The sequence below is a fragment of the Trachemys scripta genome, chromosome 15 (genome assembly GCF_013100865.1).
Source record: "Trachemys scripta elegans isolate TJP31775 chromosome 15, CAS_Tse_1.0, whole genome shotgun sequence".
NCBI classification, from domain to species: Eukaryota; Metazoa; Chordata; order Testudines; family Emydidae; genus Trachemys; species Trachemys scripta.
In genome coordinates this window covers 15,723,521-15,742,271 of record NC_048312.1, presented here as the reverse complement: position 1 = coordinate 15,742,271, position 18,751 = coordinate 15,723,521, and the positions used below count along the sequence as shown (strand labels likewise).

General features: G+C 42.7%; 1 protein-coding gene across 2 annotated transcripts in view; it reads right to left on the bottom strand.

Annotated features, from left to right (window-relative positions):
• Window positions 1-16,545, bottom strand: part of ANKLE2 (ankyrin repeat and LEM domain containing 2) — a 33,036-nt gene extending 16,491 nt beyond the window's left edge. Inside the window, exons 1-4 of one of the 2 annotated variants that reach the window (XM_034791604.1) lie at window positions 16,475-16,545; window positions 7,988-8,476; window positions 5,934-6,128; window positions 4,327-4,520 (exon numbers count right to left, since the gene is read on the bottom strand). In XM_034791604.1, the coding sequence (XP_034647495.1) occupies window positions 4,327-4,520; window positions 5,934-6,128; window positions 7,988-8,465 (867 nt within the window). In that variant the 5' untranslated portion in view covers window positions 8,466-8,476; window positions 16,475-16,545. Of the gene's footprint in view, window positions 1-4,326; window positions 4,521-5,933; window positions 6,129-7,987; window positions 8,477-16,154; window positions 16,422-16,474 lie in introns of those variants that run through there. The other variant, XM_034791603.1, reaches the window with a different exon arrangement.
• Between the last annotated feature and the right edge of the window lie 2,206 nt (window positions 16,546-18,751).

The following is an 18,751-nucleotide window of genomic DNA, read 5'->3' as shown; positions in this document are numbered from 1 at the left end:
GCTAGATGGCTCTGCAGGCATGCTGCTTCCATCCCCACATCCCGAGCGCTGACTTTGCGATTCCCAGCCCATTGGCCGCAGTTCCCAGCCAATGCGATCTGCGGGAGGCGGCGCCTGCAGACAGAGGCAGCGCCTGCTTGCAGACAGAGCTGCCTGGCTGCGCCTCTGCCAGGAGCAGCAGGGACGGGGAGTCGGAGGTGAGTGCCCCCCCATCCAGCACCCCAAGCCTCCTGCCACACCCCAACCCCCTACCCCAAACCTGCTCCTGGACCCAAGTCCCACAGACCCTCTCACACCCCTAACCTGCATTCCAAACCCCTCCCTCGGAGTTAACTGGCATTTTTAATTTACTGGCACCCCCCGTTCTCCCACCATGCCAGTTAAAAAAAGCTTTTACTGTAGTTTAAAAATTAGTATCAAAACATTTTTACGATGACATATTGCACAATTTTGGTAAGATTTTAAGTTATCCGAGTTATCCTTATAGCTGACAGTACTCTGGCCTTAAACCCACTAAATGCTTAGGACAGAAGTGAAAGGGGGCCAGTATACCTTTAAAAGGAGTATCACCTGACATTCTGAACTTCATAATAACTTCAACAAGAGAAAATTAAATCCATAAATTTAAAGTTCAGTTTGCTATACATACTACAAATTTTATTGTATACTGCATATAAAATTAACTCTGATAAAGTGTCAGCCTACTGGTAAATCTCCTCAGTTCTAAAGATTGTGGGTCTAGAGTAGCATTTTGGCAATTTTTTTCAGAGAGGAAAACAGATAAGCAGTGCTTCGTCAAGACGCCACAAGGCCTGCTTAATGACCCAGCATTTGCCCTATGTTACAAACAGTTATTCAATGGGTTTCAAGCAATTCCAGCCTTCCTTAATACTACATGGTTGGTAAGAGTTCATCATTACTGAACGATATGAAGCTAACCCCACCCTCAGAGACGTGCTCAACTTCTGCACTCCAACCTTTTTGGAGTAGTTGTAAAACAAAAACTGCAAACTTCTTATTTCAGGAAATAGTTAAGCAGCCATCCAACATTTTAAAAAATCCTGCAGGTTAATAATGCATGAAGGGAAAAAGTAGGAACAGAATACTTAGGAAAAGTTAGAGAATTCTCAGGTTTCTGTTTGCTTTCAACTAACATTAGATTCTGTTCTAACAGAACTACTCTCTCAGCAATATCTCTAAGTGTTCATACTACTACAGGCTTGAATTCAACTCTGCTCCTAGGCAACAGCTTTCTGTCCATGTACATTAAAATTTAACTAGTATTATGAACTAAGAGGACTTCTTAGCAAAAATAAAGAATATTTTAAAATCCTAAGTCTACTTTTTATATTAGGAAAAGTGTATGTCTCATTTTATGTATTCTGGTAGTTGAATCAGACATTCTTTAAGAAAAGCCCATACCTATAAACACTCTTACAGATAATGGCTTAAGAGTTTGGTTACTTATTAAGACACCAAGCAGGGATTTTAAACACACAGTTCTGTTCTGAAAACAAAAGTAAAAATGTATTAAGTACTGCAATACCTAACCCTTAGTTTCACCCTTATATTGAAAGAGCTGCCAAAGGTATTGTTAGTGTTGGTGCAGAGCTTTGGATCTGTGCACACCTTCACTACTACAGGTTCTTTATAGTAACGGCTAATTGTGGGCAAACTACGGCCCGCAGGCCAGATCCGGCCCCTCAGGGCTTTGGATCCGGCCCGCAGGACTGCCTCCTGTGGGACTGCCTCTCAGAAGTGGCCCCCGGGCGGGGGTGGGAGGGGTGGGGAGAGGGCTCCACGTGCGTTGCCCTTGGCTCCAGGCACCGCCCCCACAGCTCCCATTGGCCGGGAATGGGGAACCGTGGCCAATGGGACCTTCGGGGAAGGTACCTGGAGATGTGGAAAGGGCAGTGCACGCAGAGCTCTCTGCCCCTCCTCCCCCCCCCAGGGGGCCGCATTGCTTCCTGGAGCAGCGCAGGGCCGCTGCCACCCCGGAGCTCGCACCCCACCCCCTAACTCCCTGCCTTAAGCCCCTTGCCTGCACCTCGTACCCCAACTCCCTGCCCTGAGCTCCCTGCTGCACCCTGCACCCCAATCCCTGCCCTGAGCCCCCTCCTGCACTCCAATCCCCTTCCCTGAGCCCCCCCAAAAACCCGCACCCCTCCTCTGCCCCAATCCCTTGCCCTGAGCCCCTTCCTGCACACCGCACCCCATCCCACACCCCGCACCCAAATCCCCTGCCCTGGCCCTGCATACAATTTCCCCACCCAGATGTGGCCCTTGGCCCAAAAAGTTTGCCCACCCCTTCCTTAGTTTGTCTCTCCCTATCTTGGGGTTCATTTCATAGTGTCATTCTGTTCCACTAGCTCTCTCTTTCTAGCATAGATGTACATAGCTTCAGACAACTTCTCTGTATCTTGTGTCCAAATAGCACTTCATTCAGTCCCCTACAGCAGGCATCATCCACTTTTGCATCAATACTGAGGATAGAAGCATGAGGCTGCCAAAGCCTACACTGATATCAGCTGCACCAAGGCCTCAGGCACAGACTGTGTCAACAGTACTGGTGTTCAATGCTTTGACTCATTTGCCCTCTGTCAGCCTGGACAGAGACCTTGACATTCATTTGCTTTGAACTCCCATGGTCAACACTGCAAACACTACTTCATTGTACTAAAGTGGATGGAAAAAACTCATTATGAGAGGAGACAGCAGGTTTATCAATATTTCCTTCTGCTCTGGGAAATGAGCACACTAGCCACAACAGAACTGGGATAACGGGATGCCTTCTCGGATTGCTTTCAGCATCTAGGGCAGAACATGCTGCACAGTAGGTATCAAATAGGTTCCTCTTGATGTGGATCAAACTTATTTCTTCAGCAGAGGCAATGACTCACTTGTCAGTCTGGTAGTCCAGAGTAGCAAGGAAAGCCAACACCAACCTCAGCAGCACATCAAAACACCAAAAATTACACAGCCTCAACCTGTTCTGGTGTCGGTGATTCACCTGTCTAGCTGGGTGCCTATAGTTTGTTCAGGGACAACTTAAGCCCTATTCCATTGGAATGATGCCAAACACTTCCCCAAACCTGGAAGCCCAGCTGTGACTCTTCACTAGGTCATTCAAGGCAACAGCTAAAGATACAATTTAGTCACAGAGGTCATGGATTCCATTACTTTACCAGACCTCTGTGACTCAGCTGTGCATCCCCGACCTGTGGCTTCAGCCAAAGCAGGGGCAGTATGCCCTCCTTGCAGCTGCGGCAGGAGCCAGGGCTGTATGCTCCCCCTCTCCCCATGACTTCAGCAGGGGCCGGAGCCGTGGCTGTGCACCCCCCTCCATCCTCCGCTGCTGCAGCCAGAGTTGGGCGTCCCCCGCCTCCTCCCATGGCAGCAGCGGAGGTTGGAGACGGGGCGGTGAACCCACCCATGGTGGTATAGCTGGGGCTGTCATTTTTCCCCCCATGGGGATCCAGCTATCATTCATCTTTCCACCTCCCCCAGCCCTCGCTCCCCTGTTATTTTTAGTAAGTCAGACTGGTCACAGCTCCTGTGAATTTTTGTTTATTGCCCGCAACCTGTCTGTGACTTTACTGAAAATAACCATGACAAATTCTTAACCTTAGCAATAGCCTACAAATTTAGCCTGACTTGCTGGACTTACAGAAGAATCAGGATTCAGCCAGCAGGATCTTCAATAGCTTTCTATAGGATAAGACTGCCCATGGTGGCATACATGAAAAAAATCTAACAGCCACGCCAGTTACAGAATCATAGAAATGTAGGGCTGAAAGGGAACTTGAGAGGCCATCAAGTTCAGCCTCCTGTGAGAGTGCTGACCTAGTGACTTTCAACTGATCTGCCTCTCACCTCCTCCTGAACCTCAGAACAAAGGTATCTATTCTTGACATATAGACAACACTTCCTCCTTTTTCTCCCTACCTGTGCTTCATGAAAAAACTCTCTCTCCATATCAATAACCCAGTCATGAGATTTATCCCAAGTATCTGCAATGCCAAGTGATAATTTAGCTTATGTAGGAATACTTCCAGTTCTTCCTGTTTATTCCCCATACGCCTCACATTTGTGTATAGACATCTAAGATGTTGAGCAGATTCCCCCACTGATTTGACTCTTGTTGCTCTGGTGACCCTACTGTAATTTTCCATGTCCCCCCAACATCTAGCTTTCTGTTAAGACTGCCTCCTTCCTGCCCTTACGGTCTTTTTTTTACAAGGCAGAGAACAGTCATGCCTATCAGAGAGAGTGTATCTGACAGCATTCAAGGGATTTTTCCAATTCTACTTTGGAAAACATTCTTACTTGTACAACTGTTGGGTTGTCTCCAGATCCAATCAGATAGCGTGGGTTACTCCAGATAAGTTCTGAAAATGTTGCTTCATCTCCTTTCTCTACAGCTTTCCGAAGTTTGGCAGTAAGGTCCTGGGTACGGGGACTTTTATAACTGTTGGCTCTTTCTTTATTAACTGTTTCTGTCTCAGGGGAGCATAAGCCATCTAACAAAACAAAAAAAGTTTTATATTATTCTTGATGCATTTTCTCCAAAATATGTTATTTTCATATCCTCTGCCACTGAAATATGCTTTTAATTTCAAATTTTTAGAGTAAGACCACAAATGTTTGTTCATTAAATACTAGCAGTTTGTAATGGGGAAACAACTATAATTTCCTTTTGCTATAACGTAGTATACACATAGAGTTTTCAAGGCTTTGATTTTAACTGGTGAAACTGATCATTGCCAGTCTGTATCCATGCAAAAAGAAAAAATTATTTTGCAAAAATCAAAATTTACAAAGAAAATTAAAAATATATGTTGAACTTGTAAGTGATTTGTTCTTTTGCTGTCAATTCTATCAATTAAGAACATTATGAAATATGATCAAATTTAATGATTTTATTTCTGAACCTGTTAGGAACCTGTCAACTCAGTAAGGTTTGAATGTACAATTACGGTGATTTTTAAAATATCTTCCCAATTAAAAAATGTAAATGATTAGAAAGAATATTGGTTGAAAAATCAATAAATAAAATAAAATAAAATCCTACCACACCTGTCCGTACTGCAATAGGCAACATGTATATGGGCTGTGTAAAACATATTTTATGTTAGCTTTAGTAAAACAATGCACAATAAGTTTGCTTCATAATCCATGTGGCTATTGGCATGATTGAACTCAACTCTGAATAAGACCAATTTATTTTACGATAATTGGACTGAAAACAACTGAAGACAATGGAAGGAAATCTAGCCAAGATCTTTTGCGTTTGTACAGCACCTAGTAAGAGTCCTGGTCAATGACGAGGGCTCCGAGACAGTACAATAATACAAATAATACAATTATCCTTTTCTCTTAGTCTTAAATCAAGAAGCAGCCAACTTCAATAGATCCCACAACTCCAATCTGATTCCATGCTCATTCTTTAGGACACAGTAATGGTACAGTTGCCAATATATCAAAAATACACTTTATTTTGTTTCTGAACATAATTCTTGGTCTTTTGAATTTCTAGGAAACAGTTACCTATGACTATGCAGGAGATTTCAGAATTCTCTAGCTGACAGAGTAGCAATGGATTTCTGTTGCATATTTCTAGCTTTTTCTCATATTAATGGACAGATTAAACATGGGCTGTCATTTCTCTATACACAATGATAGCAGTCTCATTTGGACTAAACTTAGATCCGCAATACTGGATTAAGATCTCCCTTACCTTAAAGAAAAGGTTGAAAACAATTTTAATTTAAGATTCCAAACCTTTACTCTGCACTCTGCATTTGTGAAGGGCTCATCTGCTATCATACTGATTAGCAAGTTTTGTGATGTCAAAACTCTCCCCCACCTCCCAAAAAAAGTTATTATACGACAACGCATGAATTTAGTCTATACAGACATATGCTTTTACTCACCTCTGTTAAATAATGGTCCTATTTTCACTGGAGATAAAGATAAGGATGATTTGCTTGGAGATGGGAAGTAATCACATATTCCTTTTGCAAATTTCTCAGCATCTTCTCTGTTGGAGAAAGCTTTAAATCGGGAGCCCTTAATCATTTTAACAGCTTGCAGAGCTTCCTTTCTATCATCATAAACATGCACTTTTTCTGGAATAGAAACAGTAGAACCAAAATTAAGTTCTCTCCATAACACCACACTTCAAGGTCAAATTTAATCATGGAAATCAGAGTACAAAGTTTTCAAACTGGCCTTCAAGCTTTGTTCCCAAATTATGTTTACTTACCAAACATGGTATGCTAGATGCAGTCTGTAATAAAGAACATACCTGCTAATGCTGCAAGTGACCTTTATAAATTTTACCTCTAAAACTAGGTAGGCAGAATTTCATCACTTCCAACCAGTGCCAGATTGGATGGAACATAATATGTGATGTCACTGCAATGTTTTCAGGAACTTTTGCTAGAGGCAGAGATGCAATGGTATTAATAGCACAAGAGCATCAATCTCTCTTAAAAAAGATGACTTACCATCTTCACCAAGTGAGATATAAATGTCTCAAATCAAGATCAAAAGCTAACATATATAGTCATGAATTCTTTTCAATATTCTTTTGTATAGGAAGATCTACTATAAAAGTGACTGTCATAATTTGAAGACTTCCCAACACAGAACCTTCCACCGTGTCCTAAGCTTTTTATTAAGTAATATTCTATTCTGTTGGACACTGGATTGATCATAAAGAGCAGGACATTCTTGAGGAGGAATAAATTACCACTGCTTCAGAGTGTAAGAGCCCCTATCTTCTTTCAGAAGATATTCTGAATTGTTTTCTTGACATCTTAGAACCGAGAAATTTGGTAATATCTTATTTTAGGCTGCATCAAATGAGTAAATAAGAAAGAATTATATGATCTAGGCCTTGCGATATCACATGGCTATGAGATGTGAAGGAATATATAGAACTTGGTAATAAACTACTGATGCTATCAGTTCAAACCTACATAAACAAGGGTTGACTGTTTCTTTTCTGATTGATTTTTTTTTTGTTCTTGTTGAGAGGTGGTGTAAAAGTGAGAGAAGATAAGGAGAGAAATTATTTTTTTTCCGCCTGAGTGACATCTAGATGCTCATGAATGCCAGCTGTTATGGTAGAATAAGTGGAATGACTTATAACCGGGATTCTATACAATGGAAGGGATGCTTACTGTTTTTTCCTATCACTTCTAGACAAAACCTTCAAACAAGCAAACAGTGTAAAACCTCCAAAATAATTGCAAACTGCCATTAAAAAAAATTATCAACTCATACACAGATCCCAATCTAATTAAAAATAGACAAGAATTTATAAGTAGGGTCCAGCGTAAATAATTAAAAGTCCCCAATCCATGACTGTTTAAAAAATGAAAACATCAAAATTTACTAATGTTATCTGTAAAATTAATTCCATCCTTGAAATTGAGTAAATTTACTTGTAAAATTAATTCCATACTAACTCCGTGAAATTCAATACTTTGCCATTTACAGTCATGAATTTTCTTTAAGAAATAAATTTAAAAAAATCATGATTTACACAGGGCCCTGTTTATAAATTCTAAACACTGAAAATGAAAATACTGGTGAATACATCGAATTTAAAACAATACGTGAAGACCTTGGGACAATTCTTGTTTCACAGACCAGAAGAAGCTGCAAAATAACTTACAATATGTTCGCTGGGGCAAAATAATGTGTTAATCAATGTTGTAAAGTACCATATAAATGTACGTTATATAAATTATTTATATTGCATTATTTGATAAAATATGCAGAATTCTAAAATACCGTGCACAGAATTTTTAATTTTTTGACGCTGAATTCCCCCCAGGAGTAATAACACTTTGTACCTAAAAAAGGAATACACAAGCTGGAAAACATTAGTTTCTTTTGTAATATGTAATGTAAAAGGCACATGCTATCTCTGACCTTCAAAAACAGTCAAACATATGAAACTGTAAATGTAAATTACCATTTCTTGCCAATATGTCATCATAAACGGGACATACGCCATAGTATAGAGGAGGATCTCTAGATGGTGTCTGAGCATTTATTTGTGAATCAACATCTACTGCTCCACAGACTGATGCAGAACAGGTCTTGTGCATTACAGCTTCCTCTTCTGGGGGATTCAGGCCCATATTGTACCCAAAGTCTCCCTCTTCAGAGACGTTTATATGACTCTTGTGGTTCACTGCAGTAGATTTCAAAGCTCTTTGTATTTCTGACTGGCTACTATCAAATGCACTGTTTTCAGAAGATTTCTTTGAAACAGTGGATGCATTGATCTCCAACCCTCCCTGTTGTTCCAACAAAAACTGAGCCAATTTTTTTTCAAAAATAAACCTGGTGGTTGAGGTAATAGGTCCACACTTCAGTCCAGCTTTCACAATTTCTTCTCTAAGATCATCAGGCGCTAGCTTCTTCAGTCGAGACAATATAGTATCCATTGTTATTTCACCTGGAAAAAATACAAAGTGACATCAACTGTAGCTACAAACACTCTGCTCTTTTCTGACTATTGAAATATTTTATTAAATGCAGGGGAAAGCATGACATAACTAAAATAACTTATCTGCTCATGAGGGTGAGAACTATGTAGGTTGCACAAAGGCAGTATAACATTTTTCCAGTCAACACAGAAAAACATTTTTTTAGAAACTAAAATGGCTCTTCTCCTCTCCCTGTTCTTAGCGCAAACAACTGGAAGTATAACTGGTCACCTTGCCAGATTTCTCTCTCCACCACCAACACTTCATTTTGCCTCTGACCCATCCACCCCAGAGTTATGGGGGTAGCACAGGAATTCTCTTCCTACAGGCATAGCCTCCACTATGACACACTGCCTGTTATCTTGCATGGTTCTCTGCCTCTAATACCCATGCTCACAGCTTCCGCATTCAGTCAGGAAGCGGAGGCTGCAAGCAAATATCATCTCAGTGTAAACTATTACATTTCTTACCATCAAAACCCACACATGGAACTTTACTCTGAAGACCATAACTAAGTTTAAGATGTGTGATTACAGTTTATTGGTGCCAAATGGTACACATGCTTTAAAGATCACCTCACAGTATACTACAAGATACCATAAAGACTACAGCTTTTTCCTACTATAGAGTCTGGAAGAGTGTTTCTGAGGGAAAACTAAATTGCACTGTCATGCTGTTTGGCCTTTGTATTTTTTCCTTAAACAGCAACTACCCTACTAAACTATCCCTTTATTTTGCCACATATCTATCTTATTAGCACATTGGGGTGAGAAAGCAAGGAGAGCACAAATCATAAAACAGTTAAACTAAACTGAAATATACTTCACCTCAAGTGACCATATTATTAAACACATTTAAATAAAGTAATTATTTTTGGGAGGAAGCTGAGACATTGTTATAAATAGATCCAACTAGTATGGGCCATATTTATCTCATATTTACTATCAAAAGTCAAGTCCCTATTCTACAGAAGGTAGGAATAAATCTGGAGATCTGAAAGGTTGTATTTGCATACCATGGCATCAGGACACAATTCCTGCCCGTTTTTTTTTTTTTTAATCAAAAAAGGTTTTCATTTTTGCAGCATTACTACTCCTTTAAATTGTTTTAAGCACTGTGTTTTCAAGCAATAATTAAAGCTATGTCTATACTGCAGTATATGTCGTTAGAACTTCTGTCACTCAAGCGTGTGAATAAATGTCCTGACATAGTGCCAGTGTGGACAGCACTATGTCGGCGGGAGAGCTTCTCCTGTCAACATAGCTTTTGCCACTCACGGACGTGGTTTTATTATGCCAATACAAGAGCACTCATGTTGTCATAGAGCATCTTCACCAGATGCGCTGCAGCTGCTTAGGGCAGGTCTACACTTACTTCCCAGTCCGGCCGTAAGCAATCGATCTTCTGGGATCAATCCCGGAAGTGCTCGCTGTCAACGCTGGTACTCCAGCTCGGCGAGAGGAGTACGCGGCATCGACGGGGGAGCCTGTCTGCCGCGTCTGGACCCGCAGTATGTTCGAACTAAGGTACTTCGAATTCAGCTATGTTATTACCGTAGCTGAATCTGCTCATCTTAGTTCGAAGTGGGGGGTTAATGTGGACCAGGCCTTAGGCACAGCTGCACCACTGCAGTGCTGTACATGTAGACATGGCCTTAGTCTTCAAATCCATTTTTCACCCACCCAGTTTGCCAAAACTTTCAGTTTTCTGCAACAGCTATACTTATGAATTAATTTCAGAGACTCTCTATTATGTTAAGCCAACTATATTTCCCAGACATGCAGCATTTAAAATATTTTAATCTTAATCCTTTGTAAACAAACAAAACCTTCCAGGCAGGAGGGTTGATGGAGATTTCTGAAAATAGGCTCTCCAAAACAACACTAGTTTGGAGAATACATTTGTCAGTTTATTATTGCCTTTTTGTTTTATGAACAGCATTTATGACTGTAGCCTTCAGTATAGGTTAGAACCTCCATTTTGTAGGAGGAACATGCTATGTATGGAAAACTGACACTTTTATTACATCAACACTGAATAGTTCTATCCTGGTACACCAATAGAGGTGGAGTGCTCTGCAGGTTGAATTCTTTTAGATCAACTATTTATTGTTTGCGCGCACAAGGTAGGAAGTGCATTTATGGTTAAGTCTAGGGTAAAACTAGAGACCGAGGGTAAAAACTACAAAACTAATACAAATTAAATAGAAACTCATTTTTCTTTCCCATTTTCATTGATAAAACTGTAAAGTGCAAGGATAAAATATGCATGGAAACTTAAATCATTTCAAATAAAATATCAATGAGTAACTACCTGAAGGTTCCAAGTTAAGGAGTTAAAAGCCTGTCTATTTTAGAAGAAATAATTGCAGTTTATTCTTGTAAGTATAAATAAAGTTACATAGAAAACCAGTCAAAAATTGCGATCATGTCTACATTAAAAATTGTTGGTTTTAGTATTGGGAAAAATTACAGGTGGATTTTAAATATCTAGCTTCAGCTAAAAAGAATTTTCAAATGTTATAAAAATTCTGCCCTTCTAACCCATTTACCTAGCTAAAAAACAGCACAGAAAAAAAAATAGGGTGCTATTTGCATGAAGCTAAATATTGCAACATTCTAGAGCTCACGGGCTGACATTTGTCAAGACATATTTTGTATATCTTTAGTTCAGGACTAATAAAGACTTCAGCTCCCAGAACGCACCCTATTCACAAGATGTAGAATGATTCTGTATGATGCACTCCATTAAATGCCATACCATTTTAGAAAAGAGGAACAAATACGATGAATTTCACTTCAAAAAGTGAATTTGAAACCAGTGTTTTGTTAAACAGAATAAAAATGTTTTGGTGAAACTCCTTTAAAAAGTTAAATGGTTAGAATATTCTACACTTACGTAACATTTTCCAGTCAAGAATTTTACATACTATTGCTGCTTTACAAACTAACAAATTTAACTAGGACACTGAGGTACGGGAATTTTATTCCTATTTTAGAGAAGAAATCAGTCTTAGAGTGCTCAGACTGTTGATTCTTGAGGGCCTTCTATTAGCACCCCTACTTCCCATACACTTCAACAGGATTCTCAGATCAGCAAGCCTTGTGTGACCTTGGGCAAGTCACTTAAGAAGTCTGCAGCAGAGCTGGAAATAAAAATCATATCTCCTCATTCCTGATACCGAGTCTTAATTCCAAGAACATTCTTCCTCTCCAAAACTTGTTCACAATATGAATTAAAAAAAGTTATAAAACTCAGCTATGATAGGAGCTGGAGCCACATTAAAACCTGCTATACTATTTAGTTTTATTTCCTATGAACGGTCAGTGAAGATGAAAAATGCAATCAAGCTGAGAAATAAGCAAAACTAAGCGTGGAAATATTACAGACTTATGGATAATGAATGCATTGATAATATTTATGGATAATGAATGCATTAGTAATTTAATGCAAGGAAGGGACTCATTAGAGCACTTCCTCCTATTTCTAAAACCCAGAACCAGTACAGCCTTCCTGAAATGCTCCCTAAGACCAGAATCCTTTTCTCTCTCATAGAATTATAGTACAAACAAAAAAGTTATGCATTATATAAACAGGCAAAAATTCTACATTTGCTGCCGGCTGGTGATTCAGTAAGTTAAAATTAATTATAGTAAAAGAAAATATTATAATCCCTCCATGGAACACTGAAGGAATACATTCCAGATAGAACTTAAAATTCTTAATGGAAAACAGTTAGTCTTTCTGAAATATGCAACAAGTAGAGAATATTTCATATGCACATTAGAGTTATCACTACACCACTTCAATCTGTGGTAGTGTGAAATGGTAAAATGGGCAGGTATAATAAATAATATTAAGCTATGTCTACACTACAGATCTTACAGTGGCACAGCAGCAAGGTCTCCCGTGTAGCCACTCTATGCTGACGGGAGAGAGCACTCCTGTCAGTATAATTAAACCACCACCAAGGAGTGGCAGTAGCTATGTCAGCAGGAGAGCATCTCCTGCGGAAATGGCGCTTTTGTCAGTGAAACTTATGTTGGTATGGGGTGGTGTTTCTTTTCACACCCCTGACTATTTTCACCAACAAAAGTGCTAGTGTAGACATAGCCCTAGTTTCAAGACCTTGTTACTAACATAAAAAGAGCTTTTGACGTGGATTACTGTAGAAAAAGAGCAATCTGGTAAAGACACATGGTAGCCATTCTGGTATGAAAGATTTTTAATTTCAATTTTTTTTTTTTTACATTTATTGCTTCCCATGGGTTACTGAATTTGTCTGTGTCTTCATAAAACCATTTGTTTCAATATTCAGGAAGTAGAAATCTAATTCCAAAGGCAGCCTAAGCTATGATATGTTAAAGCAGCACAGATTAAAGGTTTCACAATTTATGTAAACTCAGTGGTAAAAATAAATTTTGCTTTTCAATTGACATCATGTGCCTGGTGGGATTTTCAAGTGATATTGAAGTTTCATTTGGTACAATCACCTTTGTCGCATGTAATTACCCTTTGATTTATATAACCTGGCAGTTACTCAAAATTTATCATGATAGTGACAACATCGATACAGGGAAAACCACAAAAATGTTCCCCAAATGAAAAAAATATATCCGTCAGTTTAATGATTTAAACTTTTAATCCCAAGAAATCACGCTAAAAATTTATTCTTTGACAACCTGACACATCTGGGTATCAGATGAGAAAAATCTATCCTTAACTCATTTCATTTTAATTTTTATCTTACAAAAAATATTTTCAACTTCAAATATGGAATGATTTGAAGTGTAGACAGCAATACAATAATTACGTTTTCTAGCTTAATATATAGGGTCCTGCCAGTTATTTTAAGCAGACTTTAAAAAATGAGGGTCAACACTTAAGTGTTAACAGCTGCATGAAACAGGGACTTTCCCTCCCCAAATACTAGGGGAAATCTCAAAAGTAGTGTTTCCTCTTTCCTTCTTACAATAGTATGAAACAACAAAAGAGCAAACGATTCACCCAATATAGGATCAATCTGACATGAGCAAACAACGGCCTAAGACATTATCCCCTTTTCAAAGACAGTAAAACTACTAACACATGAGTGATAAAGCAACTTACTTTCCCAGGATACTCCTACCTTTATTGACATTTCACTAGTTGCTACATACACTCCTTAATAAAATTTACAACTTCAAGCAGAACACACATTAACAAAACATACAAGAACTTGCAGTTCTCTCATTCAAAACTGAATTTTAAGTTCTTGGAGTTTGCGACAAGTATTTCAATGAGATCATATCATTATCTTTGAAAACTCATGGCGAAAAGGGGAGGTCCCGGATGATTGGAAAAAGGCTAACGTAGTGCCCATCTTTAAAAAAGGGAAGGAGGAAGATCTGGGGATCTACAGGCCAATCAGCCTCACCTCAGTCCCTGGAAAAATCATGAAGCAGGTCCTCAAGGAATCAATTCTGAAGCACTTAGAGGAAAGTGATCAGGAACAGTCAGCATGGATTCACCAAGGACAAGTCATGCCTGACTAACCTAATTGTCTTCTATGACAAGATAATTGGCTCTGTGGATGAGGGAAAAGCAGTGGACGTGTTATTCCTTGACTTTAGCAAAGCTTTTGATATGATCTCCCACAGTATTCTTGCTGGCAAGTTAAAGAAGTATGCGCTGGACGAATGGACTATAAGGTGGATAGAAAACTGACTACATCATCGGGCTCAATGGGTAGTGATCAATGGCTCTATGTCTAGTTGGCAGCCGGTATCAAGCGGGGTGCCCCAAGGGTCAGGTTTGTTCAGTATCTTCATTAATGATCTGGAAGATGGCATGGACTATCCCCTCAGCAAGTTTGTGGAAAAATTGGAAAGAGTCCAGCGTAGGGCAACAAAAATGATTAAGGAGCTGGAGCACATGACTTATGAGGAGAGGCTGAGGGAACTGGGACTGTTTAGTCTGCAGAAGAGAAGAATGAGGGGGGATTTGATAGCTGCTTTCAAGTACCTGAAAGGGGGTTCCAAAGAGGATGCATCTATACCAGGAGTCTCAAACACACAGCCCATGGGATTATTCTCTGCGGCCCGCGAGCTCCTCACAGCCCCCAGCCCTCTCCCAGCGTTCACCTAGAGTGGCTCCGGCCTGACACGCACTGTCGTGTCCCTGCCTGCCTGGCCTGCCCCCGCACGGCTCTGGTAAGTGGAGGGGCGCAGGGGTGTGTGTGGCTGTTGCTTCAGGCACCGCCCCCAGCAGCTCCCATTGGCCGCGGTTCCCCATTCCCCAACTCCCTGCCCTGAGCCCCTGCCACACCCCACACCCGTCCTGCAACCCTGGGGACAGGGAGGGGGGCGGAGTTGGGGTGGGGATTCCAGGGAAGGGGTTGGAATGGGAGCAGGGAAGAGGTGGGGCTTCATGGAATGAGGGTGGGGCCAAGGACAGCAGGGGGAAGGAGGTGTCAGTAAATGTGGCCCTCGGGCCAATGTACTAGTCCTCATGTGGCCCTCGTGGTCATTTGAGTTTGAGACCCCTGATCTAGACTGTTCTCAGTGGTACCAAATGACAGAACAAGGAGCCTCAAGTTGCAGTGAGGAAGATTTATGTTGGATATTAGGAAAAACGTTTTCACTAGGAGAGTGGTGAAGCACTGGAATGGGTTACCTAGGAAGGTGGTGGAATCTCCTTCCTTAGAGGTTTTTAAGGTCAGGTTGACAAAGCCCTGGCTGAGATGATTTAATTGGAGATTGGTCCTGCTTTGAGCAGGAGGTTCGACTAGATGACCTCCTGAGGTCCCTTCCAGCCCTGATATTCTATGATTTCATGATTCATTAAAATCCTTCCCTCCTTAAAACGCACAATCCTAAAACTCGGCCCTGTCTTTAGCTACAAATCAGGTGAAGAAGTAGCCAAGATTTGTGTGCAACAGAAGAATAATGTGTATGACTGGGGACTCCGTGTTTTGGCTATTTCTAAAGTGCCTATTACTATGGCATCTAAGAGTCTTACACCCACATATGTGGTAAAAATATACTAGAAAATGTGTCTGGGATAAGATGTGGGGAAGAGGGAGCCTAGAAGAAAAAAGGAGGGATGATTACTAGGGTGACACTAGTGACACAATATTGAGAAAACAGTGGGCAGACAACATGCGAGAGGGAAAGGATCTGGAAATTGGAGAGGAAAAACAGGGAAGGGACATCTTAGAAAGAGAGTGGTCCCTGGGGGTGGTGCAGATAACATGTGATGGGGAGTTGGAGACAAGCAATAATGCTGCCTGCAGGCAAGTCTATGTAGCCAGAGGCATCTGGAGGAACACAGGCTGGGGAAGGAGGTTTGGGGCAGGCCAGCCCCACGACAAAGAGCAAGGGTGTGGCAGGCTCGGCGAGAAGAGAAGCGACGAAGCAGCTGCACGGCTCTCAGGGGAGTCGGGACCTGCAAGGGGTCGGGGAGGCGCTCGGTGGGCAGGCGGCAGAGACTGGGGGCTCTGCGAGAGGGACTGACTCCCCGAGGAAGAAAGGGCCCATGAAGAACCGGGAGAAGCACCTGGAGGCCCCGAGATCTGCGGGGGCCATAGGGGCGGTTACCCCAGGCTGCGGCCCCGTCAGAGCCCGGCCGTTCATCCCTCCCGCTCCCGGCTTCCCCGGAGTCTCTCACCTGGGCGGCTCCCACTGCAGCGCCGGCTCCCCCCGGGCAGCGGGGGTTGCGAGGGGAGCGGCCCCAGAGCCCTCCGGCCGCCCGGCCTCCTGTCCAGCAAGCGGAGCAGCCAGCCTACCACGCCGATCACCGCGCAGGCGGCCAACAGCTCCCAGCCCGGCCAGCGGCCCCAGCCGGCCCCCCACAGGGAACCCCAGACCGACCCGGCCCACCGCTCCATTCCCGTCCCGTCCCGTCTCAAGCCCAGGCCAAGCTCAGCCCTCCCGCCTCACACCCAGATCCCAGACACTCCTTTAACAAACGCCCTTTAGGGACGGTACCTCAGGCAGCTTCCCGGCTTCCGTCTCCTCCTCCCCCCCTGGCCCCCCCTCGCGGGCACCGCTCTCGCGCCCGCACTTCCCCGCGTGCGCCAGACCCCACCAGCGGACCTTACAAGGACCCTACTCCCCCCACCCGCGCGAGATTAGGTCTGTCCCCTCCACTGCCTGAGAGAAAAACAGATCACGGAGCTGCCTGCTAGGCACTCAGCTCCCCCTCCCACCTACACCTCCTGAGTCCTGTCCCAGTGCATGATGGGAAAGCAGAGCACACAATAATAAGCTGTTCACGCTACTGCCTGACGGGAATTTAACAACCGCTCGGCCTCTAGCGCCCCGCCCAGCCCAGCCGCCGGATGGGAAAAAAACATGACTGGGCTCATAGGAGCTGCGCCTCCCGCGCGCTGTCTGAGGGGGTAGCGGTGACTGCACGCGCAGGGACCGCACCGAGGGGTTTTTGCCCTTCCCTTACCCGCAGTCATGGAATCCTGGGGGTGAGAGCCCGGCGCCCGCTGCGCCCCAGGAGTTGCTGCGGGGCTGAGGCTAAGCCCTGGGGCTGCTGCATGGGCAGGAGCCTCCCGCGGGGGCTGCAGGGGCTGGAGAGGGGAGCAGAGAGCGAGGGCTGCAGCTGAGCATCCGAAGAAGTGGGCTGTAGTCCACGAAAGTTTATGCTCTAGAGACTTGTTAGTCTCTAAGGTGCCACAAGTACTCCTGTTCTTCTTTTTGCGGATACAGACTAACACGGCTGTTACTCTGAAGCTGAGCTCTTGTTAGAAGTTGGTTTTGAGCATAAGAGCAGCCAGGCTGGGTCAGACCAATGGTCCATCCTGCCCGGCCCGCCACGTGCCAGATGCTTCAGAGGAAGGAACAGAACGGGGCAATTTCTCAAGCCATCCATCACCTGTGCTCCAGGCCCAGCTCTTGGCAGTCAGAGGCTTAGGGACACGCAGAGCATGGAGTTGTATCCCTGCCCATCTTGGCTAACAGCGATTGAGAGACCTATCTAATTCCTTTTTGAACCCCGTTATCTTTTTGGCCTTTACACATCCCAAGTTCCACAGGTTGACTGTGCGTTGTGTGAAGTACTTCCTTCAGTTTGTTTTAAACCGACTGCCTATTAATTTCACTGGGTGGCTCCTGGTTCTTGTTATGTGAAGGAGTAAATAACACCTTATTCACTTTCTCTACATAATTCATGATTTTATAGACCTATCATATTTCCCCTTAGTCATCTCTTTTCCAAGGTGAACAGTCCTGGTCTTTTTAATCTCTGTGGAAGCTGTTCCATATCCCTAATATTTTGTTGCCCTTTTCTAATTATATCTTTTTTGAGATGGGGTGTCCAGAACTACACACAATATTCAAGATGTGGACATACTATGTATTTATATTAGACTCCCCCTTTCCCTTGTCTAAGTTCTGCCCCATCGCCTCCTCCCACCCCCAAAACATAGTAGGTTGAGTTGTAGGGAACAAAATAGAGGGTTTTCCTGTCAAATGTGAGTTGATTTGGACAAGTGTTTCCTGGATTGTGTAGGATACAGTGATGCCTGGAGCTGCCGTCCTGGAATCTGTTTTGTACACTGTGTGTTGGTAACACTGTAGTGTGGCTGTATCACACTTTTATTGTTCTAATACTGATGCTTTCACTAATTTAAGAACTTTGTTAAAATCTTTTGAAAGATTTTTTCCAATTTTATTTTTTTGTCATTCTGAAGATTTGTTACTCACTCAGTTAACAACATTTGGTCCTTGTGGAAGTGGTGTAGTCCAGCCCTTGATAATGTTCAGCTAAGGCTATCGTGAGACACTGCCACATTAGCAGCTAGATCCCAAAGAACTTGGGAATCAGTAACACCCAGAGGTGCTGCGGATGCTGCAGCACCCCCTGGCTTGAAGTGGTTTCCATTATAGACAGGGTTTACAGTTTGGTTCAATGGCTCTCAGCACCCCCACTATAAAATTTGTTCCAGCATCCCTGAATAACACCCCAAAAAGGTTATGCAGATAAACAGTTTAACTTTATTTTTAAAAATAGTCCAAAGAAACAGCACTAATCTTGACTCAGCCATTTAAAAACAAGCAGATGAGTGCAGAAGCCCTGTATTTCAGCAAAATTATTTTATGAAAAAGTATTCCTTTATCCAGTTACATTTACAGTATATTCAGAATCTGATCCCCAGCCCTTCTGTCGTCCTCTAGGTGCATAGGTTTTATTTAGAACCAGACATGTCTGGTTTCAGAAAATGCTGCCATGTGGGTCCCCCCCAGGGCATCGGT